General features: G+C 43.0%; 2 protein-coding genes across 5 annotated transcripts; one reads left to right on the top strand and one right to left on the bottom strand.

Annotated features, from left to right (window-relative positions):
• Positions 1–362: 362 nt before the first annotated feature.
• On the top strand, positions 363–11033 carry pcnx4 (pecanex 4). 3 transcript variants are annotated; one of them, XR_004612723.1, is made up of 12 exons: positions 364–538; positions 1948–2719; positions 2823–3002; positions 3578–4116; positions 4246–4346; positions 4522–4644; positions 5243–5603; positions 7507–7610; positions 7956–9061; positions 9147–9333; positions 9835–10163; positions 10211–11033. XR_004612723.1 is itself a non-coding variant. In XM_034576307.1 (11 exons), the coding sequence occupies exons 2-11, from the start codon at positions 2022–2024 to the stop codon at positions 10084–10086; spliced, it is 3651 nt and encodes a 1216-aa protein (XP_034432198.1). In that variant the 5' UTR covers positions 363–535; positions 1945–2021; the 3' UTR covers positions 10087–11033. The 3 variants fall into 3 exon arrangements, 2 of the variants coding, with proteins under 2 accessions (XP_034432198.1, XP_034432197.1); XM_034576307.1 differs by having other exon boundaries at positions 363–535; positions 1945–2719; positions 9835–11033; XM_034576306.1 differs by having other exon boundaries at positions 9835–11033.
• On the bottom strand, positions 10893–15253 carry dhrs7 (dehydrogenase/reductase (SDR family) member 7). 2 transcript variants are annotated; one of them, XM_034576309.1, is made up of 8 exons: positions 15036–15247; positions 14205–14357; positions 13855–13961; positions 13397–13636; positions 13103–13225; positions 12760–12975; positions 11076–11150; positions 10893–11041 (listed from the first exon to the last, which is right to left on the bottom strand). In XM_034576309.1, exons 1-7 carry the CDS (start codon positions 15175–15177, stop codon positions 11109–11111), a joined length of 1023 nt encoding a protein of 340 aa, XP_034432200.1. In that variant the 5' UTR covers positions 15178–15247; the 3' UTR covers positions 10893–11041; positions 11076–11108. The 2 variants fall into 2 exon arrangements, with proteins under 2 accessions (XP_034432200.1, XP_034432199.1); XM_034576308.1 differs by having other exon boundaries at positions 10893–11150; positions 15036–15253.
• Positions 15254–16979: the final 1726 nt, after the last annotated feature.

The following is a 16979-nucleotide window of genomic DNA, read 5'->3' as shown; positions in this document are numbered from 1 at the left end:
ACAAATAAAACTATTGGCTAAAATACTGAAGCAAGTGTATAATAATAATGCTAAATATAAAATAATAATAGTAGAGATAATAGAAAAATAATCATATAAATCGACAGTTGTGGCATTTAATCATTTAACTCATTCACACTTATATGAATCTTTGAGGCATTAAACCAACTGTGTGTGTGTGTGAGTGCGTGTGTGTGTTTGCTTGTTCCTCAACTCCAAACACACAACAAACTGATTCGTGTTGTTCTTTGTATCATTTATGACGTAGGTGCGTGTGTGTCGTAGGGGCGGGGCTTGCCGTGTAGGGGCGGGGTGTTTACGGCACAGACCAATCAGAGGGCTCGCTCTCCTCTCCTCTCCCCTCTCATTGGTCGCGGTCTGTCTCTGTGTCATGCCGATGTCGCTCGGCTCTCCAGCGGCTAGCTAGCTGCTAATGTCGGAGCTGGCCGATTCCTGCCCGTTTCCCCCTCGGCGCCACTTACATTGTCAAATATCAGACAAAGTGAAGTTGCGGCTGAGTGTCCTGCCGCTGACGGTAAGTGTATCTCCCACCGGAGACACTGACGGTCCACAACACGCTGTTCTGTAGCTGTTAGTGGTAGCAAGCTAACGGGCAGTCAAGTATCATTCCTACTGGCTAGCGAACAATAACAGAGCTAGCTTGGGCAAAGAGAAAACAGCAGACTCGCTACTGAAAACAATGATCGTTTAACTTAATCACTTGATTTGTTGTTTTTTCTAGGCTAGTCTCGAAATGTCAGGCCACTAGCTTCAGCAGGTTAGCCCAGGTTAGCGCATCCAGTGCTGTGTTTTCATGGCAACTCAGTGGGTGTTGCTCCTGGTCCTGTGTCTCTTTGTTTGTGCCAATATACATATCACAATTTAAAGACCATTAATGGCGCCTGTGCTATTACAACCTCATTTAATGGAGTCTCGTTGTATGGGCGAAGATTTCCACAACAGATCTTGTGAAAGTGTGGCTCTGATGAAGAGATCCAGTATTTTCACACTGACAATTGATGGAGAGATAATCGCCGTCATTACTAGAATGAGGCTTTTCACACGTTTGTCCTGTCCTGTAAATAAATGTCTTTTAAAATTGTTCTAATTATAGTATTATAGCAGTAAGAGGTGTCATTTGCTCTGGGTTAAAATGTCATCTCAGAAATTAAGTAGTTGAAAGTGTATTGCAGATATAACGTTGTTAATGTGTTGGGTTCTCTACTGCATCTCTACTCTGTCAATCAAATTGTATTTATATGGTGCATATTCACAAACCACAATTTGGTTCATAGGGCTTAACAAGGTGCAATATCCTCTCTTCTTAACCCTCAGCAAGAGACAGGTAAAACTACCCAAAAAACATTTAACAGGTGATTAAAATGTAGAAACCTCAGAGAGAGTCGCAAGTGAGTGATCCCTCTCCCAGGATGCACAGAAGTGATATAGATGTCGCGTGTAGCACATCAACAAATTAAGATTTTTACAACATTCATGAGAAAAGACAGTGTCAACATATATGTGTGGGGTTTATACATAATAAAATGTCTGGCAGAGATGAAGAGAGCAGCTGTGACAATTGTAATGATAGAGGTATTGTCAGTGATAGTAGTATACGTGAGTACCATATTGTGTATCTCAGCAATCTAGTCGTAATCACCATCCACGATCAGCTACCACAGTTCCATGATGTTGCCGCATCCGCTATCCTGGATCTGTAACTATAAAGCATGAGCACTCCAGGGATGTATTGATGAGATATTAATGTGATGAAGAGGGAGAGGAGGAAAGAGAAGCTCATGTGTCAATCTAAGTTTGTAGCAGCATAACTAAGGGGCTGATCTAAGACAGACCTGAGCCAGCACTAACTATAAGCTTTATCAAAAAGGAAAGTTTTAAGCCTACTCTTAAACATTACCTAACTTCAGGTGTGCTTCATTGCAGAACGCGTCCTTGTGTCTGGGACGATGAATGGAAACCCTCATTCAGCGGCGTGGAGATGACCCTCTGCCCCTTTGGGAATGGTCAGAATGGGGCCAGATGTGCCCCTTCTTAATGAGTACAAGCAAGAGTTCTTCTGGAAGCGCTTCCCCCAGACATTGTTGGGGGGTCCACGCTTCAAGTTGGGTTACTGCGCCCCGCCATATGTCTACGTCAACCAGGCAGTCTTGTTCTTGACGCCATGGCTCTTTGGAGGTGTTGGCACTCTGCTCTGCCAGCTGCAGCTGCTTCAGGAGCTCCATGCCGCCGTGCTCTCTGGTATGCTCATGTTCGGGGCTGCAGCGGGTGTCCAGGCCCTGGCATTGTATGCAGCTCACAGAAGCGGCACGGTGGAAAGACTCGGTGCGCCAAACATCCTGGTTGATGAAGAGGAAGTGGAATTCACCCACTGTGTCAGCCCAGAGACGGTCCGTTTCATCGCTCCTGGGAAGAGGTTTGGGCTGAATGTAGTGTTGCATTCAGTCCTAGCTGGGTTGCTCTGTGGCTTTGGAACATGGTACGTGTTCCTTGGCAGACTGAGTGCTCTCTACAGCAGCATTGGTGTGTCCCTGGTAGTCTTTGTACTGAGTTGGGTGACATTGTGTATAGCTGAGTATTCCCTCATTGTAAATACGGCCACAGAGACGGCCACTTTCCACGCACAGGACACTTATGAAGTTACCCCGCTCACCCGGCCCCTGTACATTTTTATTTTCATCGCTGTGGACCTTGCTGACAGGTGAGCAAAAGCAACAAAGTTGTCTGATTAACTGAGAAAATACAGTTTTATTTCACATAATTCTTGCTGTAATAATAAATCTCTATATCTTGCTGTGACTCAGATTCTCAGGCTCTGCACCTGAGCTCCATCTCGCCAGTCAGGTTCTCCATGTGCTGTTCCTCTTCCTACCTCTGCTGTGGGCTCTGGGTATACTGCCTCCCCTGGATGCCCTGCTCCTCTGGGGCATGGAGCAGGCGCTTGTGCTTGGCTTTGGAGGCTCCCCCATGTCTAGCAACCTCAGGTATAAACAAGAGCAGTAAGCTTCGAGCTAAATTTGAGCGATCCACTGGTATTAAGAAAAGCTTTTTTTTATGGCCGTGCTGAGAGCAAGAAAATTCAAGTAAAAAATCTGGAAGCATCAAGCCACAACAAGGAACAAAATATGTTTGTCATCAACACCACAGTCATGTGCCTGTGTTTTAAGATAAAGTCTCCTCTTCTTTGCATTCATCATTTCATATATGTAAAACTCTATTTTGTATATGTGCAAATGTATAGATTTAAATCAGTTAGGTTTCCATATGTAATTGTCTGTTGAAATTCTGGTGCCACAACAGCTGTAACACTACACTGAATTGTATCTATGTTAATTATTTCACCTTGAATTTCATACATATTATTTTATCAGATAAAATGCTGGTTTGTCTGAAATCCTCCACAGCATCAGTTTAACCAGAACACGTTTTTAATGCCATCAACTCCTGCTCATGTTATGTGAGAAACTCGTCCACATCAGACTGTAATTGTCCCAGTGAAGTGACAAGTGTGACACTCGCCTGTGTATCATTGGTGCTGACTGTGTGTGCTGTCCCACAGGCTGCTGCTGATGTTTGGTGTATCCGCCAGCGTAGCTGTGTGTAATTACTTCATCCCATCAACACTGGGTGTGGTTCTCTTCTCCATCTCTGCGGGATTTTTGCTGAGCTTGGACCTCAGCCAGGTCGGCACCCTCTGCCGGGGGCCCCGGGCAGCCTTCGGCGACCGTGGATTTCGCAGAGGGGGGTCGCCACCTCCTCCTCCCAGTTCTTTTGGCTGGAATCTGGGCTGCAGGGAGCTGCTGCTATATTTGAGCCTGCTACTGGTGGCAATGGCAGAGGCCGGGCTGTTACATCACTTCCTCGGTTCAGCTCAGTCCCAGAGCTTGGTCACAGGACCCCAGGCTCTTGTCAGCTACCTACTCCTCATACTCTTCTGCCTCTGCTGGGCTCTCAGAGAGATCCAGGGGGCCTATGTATTTGGAGGAGTGTTCCTCAATCCCCTGTACCCAAAGGGGATGTCCAGTGTACAGACTTTTAAGCAGAGGAACAGAGGATTATACATCGCTGCAGCAATCAGAAGAGTCCTTCTTTATCTTGGTGAGCTTGTTGTAATGTGTATTTTAAGTCTGAGATTCCAATCCTAACATAGTTCTCAGGTGTGAAAACACCAGTGCTCTGTATGTGAATGTGTTTTTGACCCTGTATTTTCTGTGTTTCACTTCATAGTGTCTCCGTTTGCCATGGTTGCTTTCTTGTCTATGGACAAATCTCTGCAGCTGCTCCACAGGGCGTCCCTCAGTGTGGGATTCGCACGAGCCTTCAGAGTGGTACGAATACGCTCACTCTCGCTCACGGCCTTAACTATCAGCGTGAACAAAACATGCAGAAAATATTTACGACTATAAAGTCATTTTTTGTAGCAACCCCAGACACCACATGTCCTTTTGTCTTCCTGTGTGATTAATTTCACTTAAGTTTTGTTCCTTTTGTGCCTCTGTGCAGTTGTGGCAGAGCTCAGAAGACGCTCTGCTCCAAATGGTGGTGGTGGTCCTGGTGCGGCTTGCAGCTGGAAACAAAGTGCTGCCGGGGTGGGACAACCTGGGAACCGGAGTTCAGCTTCTTCTGGTGAGATTGACATTGACATTGATTTGTCCCTTACTGCTGCTTCCCTTTACATTATAACATCTGCACAGGCTTAAATCTGACTCAGACAATGCTTACACGTCTAGAGCTGTGCAAGGCTCACTGACCTGTTGACAGTACATGAGATACTTCAGTTCTGAACTTTAACAATATTAGTCTTTACTATTTAGAACATAATGGTTATAAATGTTTTCTAAATGTAAATATAATGAAATGGGGGCAATGATCCCATCTTTCCCCCTGTTTTGCTACATATTCCTTAAGCTAAATTCAGAACTGTGTTTAAAAAACAACCTAACAATACACTGGTACAATTTAATGTATTCCAATACAAAAGATCTCAAACTCTGGAATTTGTGTTCAGTTTTTGTTATCACTCACTAGAGAAATGTTAATTCACTTACAATTGTTATTATGCTTCTTACTGAGGTCAATATAGTAACATTGAAATGTGTTTCAGTCAATTTATTCAAATATGAGTAATACAACAAAAGTACACAAATTAAAATAAATAAAGTTATTGAAGCACACAAATCAATTAAATATACTCCGCATGTTTGCCTCTGTGTTTGTGATTCAGGTGGGCCTTGTGATTGACAGACTGACCCAGTTCCTGGCCAAGCTTAAGTTCACCCTGACTGTGTTGGTGACGTCTTGGACAGAGAAGAAGCAGCGCCGTCAGTCGGCCGGAACTCTCTTGGCTCTGAACGCCTCTCTGTGCCCGCTGCTGCTGGCAGTGGTGGCGCTCTCTGCCCTGCTCTCTGCCCCTCTGCTGCCCCTCTTCACCCTGCCCATCTTCCTGGTGGGCTTCCCAAGGCCTCAGCGCAGTTGGCCAGGGCCTGTGGGTACGGCCTGTCCCTGCACGGACTCTATCTTCTACCAGCAGATGAGCGGTAGTCTGGCCTCAGCTCTGAGGACAGCCTTTGCGAGAGGGTCACTGGGTTAGTTGTGCATGCTTGAAATCGCTCCTGTCTTTTGTGACTTCATTTTTTCATCCTTTTCAAATGTTACAAGTAAATGATTTTCACTATTTTAGCATTTGTTAGATTTGTAAATGTCTGAATATTCTATTATAGTGCACATTGTACAGGCATACTTAGTAATTACATTTTTTTAGCTTGCATCGTTTCATATTCTCACTAAATGACAAAATATATTAATCCATGATAAAAATATTTGGAATTGGTCATTACATTTAATTAACTAGAATGGCACTCAGAAGAGCGCATACCTCCCAACAGTCCCCTTCTGAAACCACATTTAAATCCACTTGATCTGTATTTTTATTTGCATCCACACCAAAATGTACACACTCATTGATACCAACCCCCTAAATATGTCAGAAATTTTCCCATCAAGATCCATACATTTTTCTCGGAGAAATCAATGAATATGCCGAAAAACGCCTTACTTTGCAACGTTGAAGAAAGTAAAAAATCCTGGATCTGCCCCTGATCTGTATCGGCATCAAAATGTAATGGGTTCTTCCCCGATCCGCACTCCTCCAAGTTTCCTGGTTATCTCTCAAGTAGTTTTTGCGTAATTCTGGTAACTGACAAACAAAAAACACCAGATGAAAACACAACCTCCTAATTAGCCATTCAATTGGATTAATTGGCTCAAGAACTATACGTTGAATAAAATATATTATTCAGTGTGGCTTAAATTTTTTATACACACAAGTTTGTGTTTTTTATTATTTATTTTTTTACTTCAGTGTGTTTTGACTTGTGCTATGTTTGCAGTGACTGACCTCTCCCATGGGTCAAGTCGGGTCTGTATGCAGATCACAGAGCACTGAAGCATCCCCTCATATGGTTTAATAGTAAGAGGAATTTTGTTGCGAGCAGCTCTTCGGAGTTGCTGGCAGTAATGCGAGCTCGCATGATCCAGTTGAGCTTCTGTGAAGTGACCCAAAAAAAAAAAGCTCTGATCTGTATTCATTACATCCAAATGTTTCCACACCATTAACCGCATAATACTCTTAGGCCAAACGGAGCTGCTGCTAGGATTTTGTCCTGCGCTCGATCGGGAGGGGGCAGGAGAAAAAAAAAACAGTGCAAGTAGAGAATCATTATTTATGGACTGATGAGTTCAAACTGAACAAAACCACTGAGGTGATGTCATCACTCTGTCTTACTGTTTTTTTTTTGTGCTCGGGGTGCTATAGCTGTTATGTATAATTCAAAATAAGCGCCTGTTAAGTTGATACTGGCAGTCTAACGATGGCGGTTTGTAGTGTTCTTTTGCTTCACTCACACTGGGGGCTGGGGAGCAGTGACCAGGAAGGGAGTCTGCCCAGCGTGTCACTTCCCATCATGAGGTAGCGGCTGGGTTTAATCTGAGATGTCATGATGGGACATAACATTATCCTTGAGCCAACCAGACACTACTCAACTACTAAAAAAAAAACTCTCCCATCACCTTGCCACTGGTTTTCATCTGTGTTGAAATAAACATCTGCCCACTGTCTTCTGCCTCTGAATGAAAAGCTCACATTGTATAAAAAGAGTGAAGTTCTAGAGACTAATGGAAAGCTAAGGCCAGGAAAAGATTTCATATTTAGATCTCTGTGCAGTCAGCCAGTTAAAATAGTATCATGACCTTCCTGTACTACTGCGATGGTACATGTCTTTCTGCAGCTCATCCAGCAGCCATGTGATCCACATAGTCAGCAGAGGGACGCACGGCTGATGCAAAATGAAAGGGATGCGCGGCGAGACTGTCTGTTTGTTGCATGATGTATATGTTCTGTGTTCCCTTCCTCATTGCCCTCAATTTACAAATCGCATCTCCAGCATGTTAGACACATGGATGACTGATTATTTTTCTCCCTGTCTGTAGGTTCTTTAGCCCCAGGCTCTCATTTCCTCGGCCGCTTTCAGGACCGTATGGTTTGGATAATGATCCTGGAGAGAGGATACGGCTACTGTACAGTCAACATTAAGGTACTGTATCTTGCTCTTTAGCCACTAACAGACGTGTACTCCGGAGAATTCCTGCACAATTGAGTCTGGGTTTTCTCTGGAATTTATCTTTCATTCTCTGGTCAGTGTGTTCACAACAACACAGAGAACTCTGGCGGGGTTCACCTGAGCTCAGACAGACATTATATATCATATTATACATTAGAAACTCAGGAGAATTTCCAGAGCCTCTGACTCTGACACTGACTGGGGAATGTCAGGAGATTATCCGGAGTTCAGTGCATGTCTGAAAGCAGCTTTTTTTCTATTAAGCATCAGTTCAGCCATTTACAAGAAGATCAAATAATGTGTTGTATTTTGGTACAGGGTCTGGAGTTGCAGGAGACATCTTGTCACACAGTGGAGGCACGGAGGGTGGATGAGGTGTTCGAGGCGGCTTTTGAGCGGCCCGAGAGGCTCGGCTTCACTCAGGGATTTAACCTGCACTGGGGGAACGCCCTCACCCCTTGTGCCGCCCTCGCAGTTCGAGTCTACTCCGATGCCCGGAATGTGCTCTCCGGCATCATTGATTCTCATGACAACTTGAGGAAACTTCAAGATGACTTTCTCAAAGTGTTGGTCTGGTTGCTCCTTCGATACTGTGTTCAGAAGCACAAAGGGTTCCTGTGGAGCAGCGACGACGGGCCAGGGGTTGGAGGCAGGAAGTCCCAGTCTTCTCAGCTGGCCCACACTACCTGCAACCAACCACCTGAGGCTGTCGTGGTTGAATCAAACGTGTCTTCTCTCAGGTTTAGACAAGACAGCTCCAGCTTGACCTCCCTTGGTGATTGGTCAGATGAGGATGATTTATTTGGACCTCAACAGGCCAGGCGGACGGTGGCTTTAGTGACTGCAGAAGCTCAGCCTGGACTCACGGCGCTGCAGACAGGGGCGTCTCTGCCGGGCTCTGTGGAGATGGGGAGTCTCTTTGAAAACATGGCTCTCTCTGCCTTGCAGCCTCTGCAGCCTCTGGGACTGGGCATCGGGATGCCAGCTGTGGATAGAGGCCGGAACACAGAGGTGTTCAGAGAGAGTCCCAACTCAGTCCCTCATCTGAACTTCAGCTGCCCTCAGTCAGAGGTTTTCAACCTACCGACAGGGTGGAGGACTGCACCGCTGCTACCATCCCGCCTGCTGCAGCTCAGGCCTTTGTTTCCAGAGGACTGGTTTCGGTTTACCCTGGGGCGCTTCGGGCCTGCTGTGCAGGGCGAGAGCTCAGAGGACATGACCAAAGCCCTGAAGGAGGATGAAGCTTTGAAAGAACTGCACGCTCAAGTCGCACTCTCCTGTCTCATCTCACTGGGGGCAGAGTCGGCCTTCACCAGTCCCAGTTACGTCTACAGGCTCTACTGTGGAGATGTGCCATGGACAGAAGGACTGGAGTGGCTCTCTTCAAGTAAAGAGCTTTATCAGCTCTCTCTTCAGGCTTTCAGGTAAAATGCATATTAAGCTAATGTTTTCTGTTATGATCACTGGAGCCATATTTCCTAAAGTCTGCCTGTTTTTATTTGCTTTCAGGTTCAGTTTCAAGCTGCTGTTTGATCAAGCAAGCCTGGGGCCCATGGAGTCCCTGGATGAATTGTTCAGCACCTTGGAGGAATATGAAAGGGATTGGTACATTGGCCTGGTGACAGAAAAAGGCTGGCACGACAGTGTCCTTCAGGAGAAACCCTTCCTATTCTCTCTAGGACATGACCTAGCTATGGTGATTACACAGACAAGCCCTTCTTCACATTCAATTTAGGCTGCAAAATGTATATTATCAACATACATAATATAATACACTTGTTGAGATCCTTACCTATTCAGAGGCCATCTCAGTGAAATATGTTTTTACATTTGTTTGTATGTATGTTTCTGCATGTGTATGTCCATGTGTGGGTGGCTGTGGCTCATGAGTTAAAGCGGCTTGTGCATTAACCAGAGGGTCGGTGGTTTGGCGGTTCAATCCCGTGCTATTGCACTTTGCATGCCGATGTGTCCTTGGGCAAAACAATGACTCCCCAAATAGCCCCTGACTGCAGTGCCAGCAGTGTGTGAGTGGTGTGTGACAGAGAACGTGCTGCACACAGATGCACTGTGTGAATGTGTGTGTGAATGGATAAATGGCTAAACTGTTCTGTTAAGTGCTGTGTGAGTAGTCATCAAGACTAAAAAAACTCTATATAAATACAGACCATTTACCATTACTATTCCATGTCCACAGGGTACCTACACAGGACGAGTCCTGTCCCTGCAGGAGCAGCTGGTGCAGGTGGGCCGTCTGAACGGAGAGGGGGTACGAGGCCAGTGGGCAAACCTTTCCTGGGAGCTCCTCTATGCCACCAATGACGACGAGGAGCGTTACAGCATCCAGGCTCACCCCTTCATGCTCAGAAACTTAACTGTTCAGGCAGCCGATCCCCCTTTAGGGTATCCCATTTACTCCTCAGCCCCCCTCCACTTCCCCTGCCTCTGAACATAAGAACATACTCTGAAGTGGGAAGGGGCTGCTTTTCAGTCAGTCTCACAGCAAGACCTCTATTTCCAAAGGTAATGATTATTAGGAAGTTTATGTGGAAACTATAGCAAAATCAAGAGAAGAATTCAAATGGTTTTAGAGTTTTAGTTTTAAAACTGTTGACTCTTGAGTTCAGAAGAGTGATGTCTGTGTGGGAAACTTTGTTGTTTTTCAACTTTAATAAAAATAATTTTTGGTGCTTCACTTCCTGAACCACAGAGGAAGAAGCCGTGGCGTCACCACTGTTCTCTTTTTACAAAATCTTGTGACCAGACTTTAACTGACGATGTGGACGATTTCACAGAACAGCACGTTAAGATAAACTCCCTTCAAACATTTGTATCTTGAATGTTTTGATCATTGACAGGTTTCCACTGAAGCACATATGTTTTTGTGTTTTTTTTCATGTTAATGGTTGTGAAGAAGTTTAAAAATGACCCACCCCCTCCCCTGAGAGACGCCTGTGGAATACCTCTGGTTTTATTGTACTTTATAGATTTCAGTTTTCAGGTGATTTCCCCTCCTCGTTCCACAAAAAAAGGGACAATTCTAAAGTTTTGTTAAAAAAATATCAAGGATGTGCCTTGGCTATGTCTTGCTGTATGTGTAAGGTGTTTAGTGCTCTTGTTTTGTTTACAATTCACTTGTTTACAGTCTAGAATGAAGAATTCTATGAAAATGTCCACAGTCTCTTGTACATATTGTTGTTTTTTTATATGTTTAACTGTATATACTTATAATAAAATAGCTTGGCAGAGGCTGAAAACTATCAAAACTGAATTTTATTGGCCAATCACACCGGATAACTTTGTCATTCTTACATATGGTTATATGGTTACATACACATTATCAGGACATGTAAATACAAGATTTTCTAGTTCCCTTGTTTCCCACCAAAATGAAGATAAAAACCCTAAAACTGAGCAGGAGAACACATCAGTCAAACATGCATCAAACACGTTTCCACTTCACTATGACTATCAGGACCTCTTGGGTTTACCAAAGTATCCAGAGTCTGCATCCTGCAAAAAAAGAAGTAGCTGTTAACACTGGTGTTTGTGAATGAAATCAAAATGTCATCTTTATTACTTCCACCAAGGAGGTTATGGCCATGTTTTAGTTTTTATCTGTCTGTTAGTTAGCAGGATTAGGCAAAGACTCCTGGACGGATCACCACACAATTTGGTGGAAGGATGTAATATGGGTCAGGGAAGAACCAGTTACATTTTGCTGCAGATCCAAATCAGGGGGTGGATTTTTAGTTTTTCAACATTGTCCTCGATTTCTAAGAGAATAATTCATGGATCTTGATGGAAAAAAATATGTCATGTTTAGAGGACTGATATTAATGAGAGTAATCTAGTGAATTTAAATGTGGTTCCATAATGGGACTGTTGGGCCTTGGCGGAGGAATTTGCTCTCGTGCAATGCTAGGTTTTTACTTGAGAATGAAATGTGTTTCTGAACACAGGATCCTGGTGAGATGTGTGGTGATCAGGGGTTTGACCCTTTCGTTTCTTAGGTGGACACCACATCGCACTTTTATTTTTGTCCTACTGAAGCAAAAGCATGTGACGCTCTCAAGTCTAGCCGGTTGGAAGATGACCTTTCTCCATGGCCCTCAGCTCTCACTGTCCAGCAGAGGCCACCAGACACACTGGTCAGTCTGTCAGTCAACACCAGGGGGGGGGAGTAGTCTTGTTCACTGTCATACCCTGGCCACCGTCTTCTCTTTAGACCCAAGCAAGGTCAGCAACAGCTGAGCCCCCCCAGCTGCTAAGAGACAGCTCTGCTTTGTGTCTGCCACGCTCTGCTTTATTCAAGTGCTTTCAGTGCGTTCACACTGTGAGAATCCCCCGGTCCCAGTTTAATTGGAGGAAGGTCAATCTTACAGGACGCAGCAGCAAGGCCGAGCACACAGAAACCACAAACTGATCCTCTCAGATGTGAGCACTTTCTGATGGCTCCTGAGTAAAGTGAAGCCTTTTTAACTGACTGACCGTTTAATGGACCTGCATCTTGAATATAGAAAATTATTTTTCAGTGGTGCAGGGAATGATTTGTTTTGGCTGATCAAATCTGTTCCAAGGACTTTTTGATCACGTGGCTTCATGTCTCCGGTGTTGTTTCGGCGGTTAAAATGGAACAAATTTACAAATCTTTCAAGTATATTGAGTTTAATGACCTAAGCAGACTCCCAGCATCGCTCCACCGAACCTTTAAGCGATAGTTTTAAAGTTTGGGAAATGCATTTATTTGCTTTCTTGCCAAAAAAAACTAAAGACCCTAGAATGTCACTCAGTGGAGGGCAAACCTCCGCCAAGACATAACAGTCCCCTTAAAGGTAGGGTTGCTATGTTTCTGAAACACTTAAAATAGCGAGCGAGTCAAGTAAAAGTCGTCTTCTAGCAGTTATAAGGATGTGCACGTTATTCTAGCAGTTATAAGGATGTGCAGGACGTGACAAACAAATAAACAGACTGACTTGGCGGAGGTAACTGTCAGACAAAATGGTGATATTTGTTTTTTCTCAGTGTTATACCAGGTAAACCACTTTGATAATAAGCTTGATTTGCATCACAGTAATATTGTACATGTAGATTTCTCAAAAGTTATTTATTATGTACCTACCACACCAGCTTTGAAATTCTGCACCCTTTTCCTGCCCAGCACGTCAGTTATGAACCACGCCAATGTGGGAGCGTACTGCCAGACGTAGTAAAACAGGAGGAAGGGCTGCTGTGCGATCCACATTTCCTTGACCCCGTTGGCAATTCCCACCAGCATTAAACGCACACAGCGACTTGTCGGCATCTTGTGTTCCTGCTTACCAGCTGTGGCCAGAGGCTTATGTAATAGAAGAAATTCTTTTTTTTACTGAGACCAAACACCTGCAATAGCATCTGTCACATCAAACAGATCAAACATGGCTAAAAGACTGGATTATTTTATGTTAAGAAATGAAAAGCAGTACCTTGTTCAGCTCCTCTGTGAAGGCATTTTGGACAATCTGTGACTGCACAGGCCCTGGACACACTGAGCTGATGAGTATGTTTGGATAGTCAGACAGTTCAGTTCGAAGGGAATTAAAAAGACCCTGTGGACAATAAAGTTAATATCAACAAGAGTGTTCATTCATACATGTCTTCACTTGCATTATAGACTGAGGTATTACACAGTAAGGCAGATCCAGATGAACCAGACATGCTCCTCTGTGAGACAGTCGAAGCACAAACACAAACCACACTGCTATTTTTGTTCCCCTCACCTGAAGAGCATGTTTGCTGGCACAGTATCCAGTTGACAGGGGCACCCCAGCGAGGCCAGCCAAACTGCTGACGGTCACAATGCTCCCAGTTCCTCGCCGTGTCATCTCAGGCAGCACCTGCTTGGTGATGGAGACCGTGCCCAGGAAGTTGAGCTCCATCAAGACCTGGTACACATCAAGACTGGTGTCTATGCACAGGGAGCGCTGGCTTCGGCCGCCATTGTTGATTAGGATGTCAATCTGAAAAGACAAAGAGACCAGAGACCCGAAAACGGTAGGATTTGAAGTTGAATTACGAAAAGAGAACATCAAGGTGAGGTGAAGACTTTATGCAATATGTCTATTATGTAACGGAAAACTAACGTAAACATTGTAATTGAACTTCTAATCCAGCAGAAATGTTCTTGTTGAAAATTCAAATCGATTTTTCGACAAAAGAGCAACTGAAGTGGCCTCACGTGTCCAAAGTGTTGAATTGCGGCTTTTGCTTTTTCCTCATGCGATGTCCTCTCCAACAAATCAAGTGGAAGAACGAGAATATCTTCATCCTGGAGGCTGGAGTTGTCTTAAAGAACGAATGATGAAGTAAATTCAGTCATAAATAGGTTAGACACTGAATGAAACAGGTGAGATCACAAAACCAATTGGACAATTGACTGTTGGTCTGAGAAAAAAGATTAACAGTAAGAAATAAGAAAATCACTAAAAATCTAAAATATTCTACCTGCAGTGTAATGAAGTATTTGTCAGTTTATTTTTACACTGATCCTGCAATACCTTGCCAAAAAAATAAGAATACGTCTCTCACCTAAACAGCAACGTTTGACCCTGTTCAGCTCATCCTCACGTCGTGCAGACAGGATGAGTCGTGATCCACACTTTGCCAGCTGCTGGGCCAGCTCCTCTCCAATACCACTGGAAGCTCCAGTGATCCACACCACCAGGCCTTTCAACTTGGTCTCTGGTTAACACAAAACACAACTGTCAGCATTTCACACAGAAACAAACATTTATTTTGTTCAATATTACACTGGCTCACTGTCACTGACACTGTCATAAACTCAAGTGCTATGTTTAATTCAAATTCATCTGCGTTTAAGAGAAAACAATTCTGTTTTTACTCCACATTTATTTAATATACAGTGTATATAGATACAACCTTATCTATCTATCTATCTATCTATCTATCTATCTATCATAAATATGCATGCCTATACACTTATTGTCAACATAGATAGATAGATAGATAGATAGATAGATAGATAGATTGATTGAGGCAGGTACAGTATACAATATGTATAAAATATAAATGTTGTATATATGTGTGTGTGTGTCTGTGTGTGTGATTTCACAATAGTATAAAGTATATATCATACATGATATGATATTACACCTTAACCCAAACGTAATAATCATTCTGTCAGTGAATACAACTAACTTTAGAGCTCATAGCTGTACTAGCTAAATGGCTACTTACTGTTTGTATCCGTCCATGTAACGTGCGTCTATTATATTATATATATATATATATATATATATATATATATATGACAATAGACTGTTGTCACTCACTGTGATTCCAAAACCCGCTTCACTCCCTGTATGTAAATAATAAACCAAGTTAAAATGTTGCGCTCACCAGGACTGTTCCCTGTCACACTGGCCCACAGCAGCGTGAAGTCTGCATCCCCGAAAACAAATGCCAACAGGTGGATGAGTAGAAACAGGGCTACGAACCCACACAGTGCGGAACACAGTGCGGATACCAGCCAGCAGTACATGGTCAGAAGAGAGAGACCCAAGTTCCACACAGAAGAAGAACAACAAACCACTGCGGCTCCACCACACCGCGTCACTTCCGCTCTGAGACCTTCAGAGTTAAAGCACGGCGCTAATCCGCTTCAAGATATTAAAGAAGCACCCGCTGAAGATGGAGATAAATGATCATCAATATAGTGAAGACCATTTCTAATTTATTTTACAAAACAATTAAAACGATCATAAAGGTCACCTTGATGGTTCTATACGACTTTCATTTTTTTTCTCTCAACAGTTGAGAGAAACTTGCAGTGTGCCAATGTTGGACTTGCACTTTGCAGTGAAGGTCCAAGTCCAACATTGGCAACTGTTCATTTCAACCATAATGTTTACACACAAACCTGTTGGTTCTCTTTGAATTGTGCACTATTAAAATCATTGTTCCACCTCGACATATTTGTTTTGACCGAGGCCTCATAAATGTCACCAGTGAATGAACAGAGGCTAAAAAGAAGGTGTGCCTCTGAGTTGTATCAGGAGAGATACAATTTGTTCTACAGCAGAATCCTCAACACTGACATCACAAAAGACATATTTACACCCGAAAACACAAAGTCTGTTGATCATAATGTCCACTAGTTGACAGTAATTTGAGATATTTTGACTCTTGTTTGAAGCTTTTGTTGGCGAAACAGGCCGTGCAGCTATTTCAAATTTGAATTTTCTCTGATTACCAGTGTAGACCTTGCACTTGGGTTGTGCAAGTCTACGCTGCATGAGTGAATGCTATGGAGCATAACTGCATTTATCGTTGTCCTTTGTTCCGCATTGGGTTGTGCAACAGAGATGTGTGCATGTTGTTCATTTTCTAATTCTGAACAACTCAGAGTAGATTGTGCAATAAGGACATTGCTTGTTGAAACACCACTGAGGACATATCCTGTAGGTCATGTCCTCAGTGTTTGTAATATCTTTTGTGTGAATTAGTAACTAAATTCAAACTTCCCTGCTAAAATTAAAAACAACTTGCACACTTGTAACTATGGTAAGACAAACAAACAATGGATACAAATTACTAAAGAACAGGGCAGGCTATCAATATTGATGTCTTTGCAGTATGATACCTCATTTTGGGAAATGTAAATGTATTTGTCCCCTTCCTCTTCATTTATACAAAATAAATCAAACTGCTCAAACTGTCACAAACTGTCCTGTAAATTTAAGTTTTTCTAATCAAGAGATATCAAATCTGGATAAATAAGAATAAAGAATAGTTAGATAAAGCTAAGAATCTTGAACTCATGAAGTTAAAGTTCCTTGCTTTGGCCTCACCAGTAAGAATCATAACAACATCCAAATGGTTGCCATATCTATATTCACATTAAACTTTTATACATTTCTATGCACTTTGCCCTGCCTTTGTATAATTGCACTTATAATATGTGTTTCTATCTATTCATTCCCAAAACAGAATGCCTTTATTGTCATTGTAAGCTATGCATACAACGAAATTCGAAGTAATACTTCTCTGGGTGCATTAAGACCCAAACAATCACACAACAGTGCCAAACAAACAGCAACCGACTTAGAAGAAATATATAAATACACTAATAAAAATGAACTTGCATTAAAAAAATAAAAATGCTTTTATCTAATCCTTGATTTTCCCAGTAATCTTTTTGCAAAAAAGGGGAGCAGGCCTCATTGCATTGCACTCCACAATTCTTGTGTGTAAGACACATAAACATTTTAATTTCTTACATCCATTCAACGTGCAAATTCAGCCCTGTGAATAAAATATACTATTATTTTTATTATCATTATT

This window comes from Hippoglossus hippoglossus, chromosome 22 (genome assembly GCF_009819705.1).
Source record: "Hippoglossus hippoglossus isolate fHipHip1 chromosome 22, fHipHip1.pri, whole genome shotgun sequence".
Taxonomy (NCBI): Eukaryota; Metazoa; Chordata; class Actinopteri; order Pleuronectiformes; family Pleuronectidae; genus Hippoglossus; species Hippoglossus hippoglossus.
Note: the sequence above shows the minus strand (reverse complement) of the source record. Positions and strands in the feature narration are given on the sequence as shown.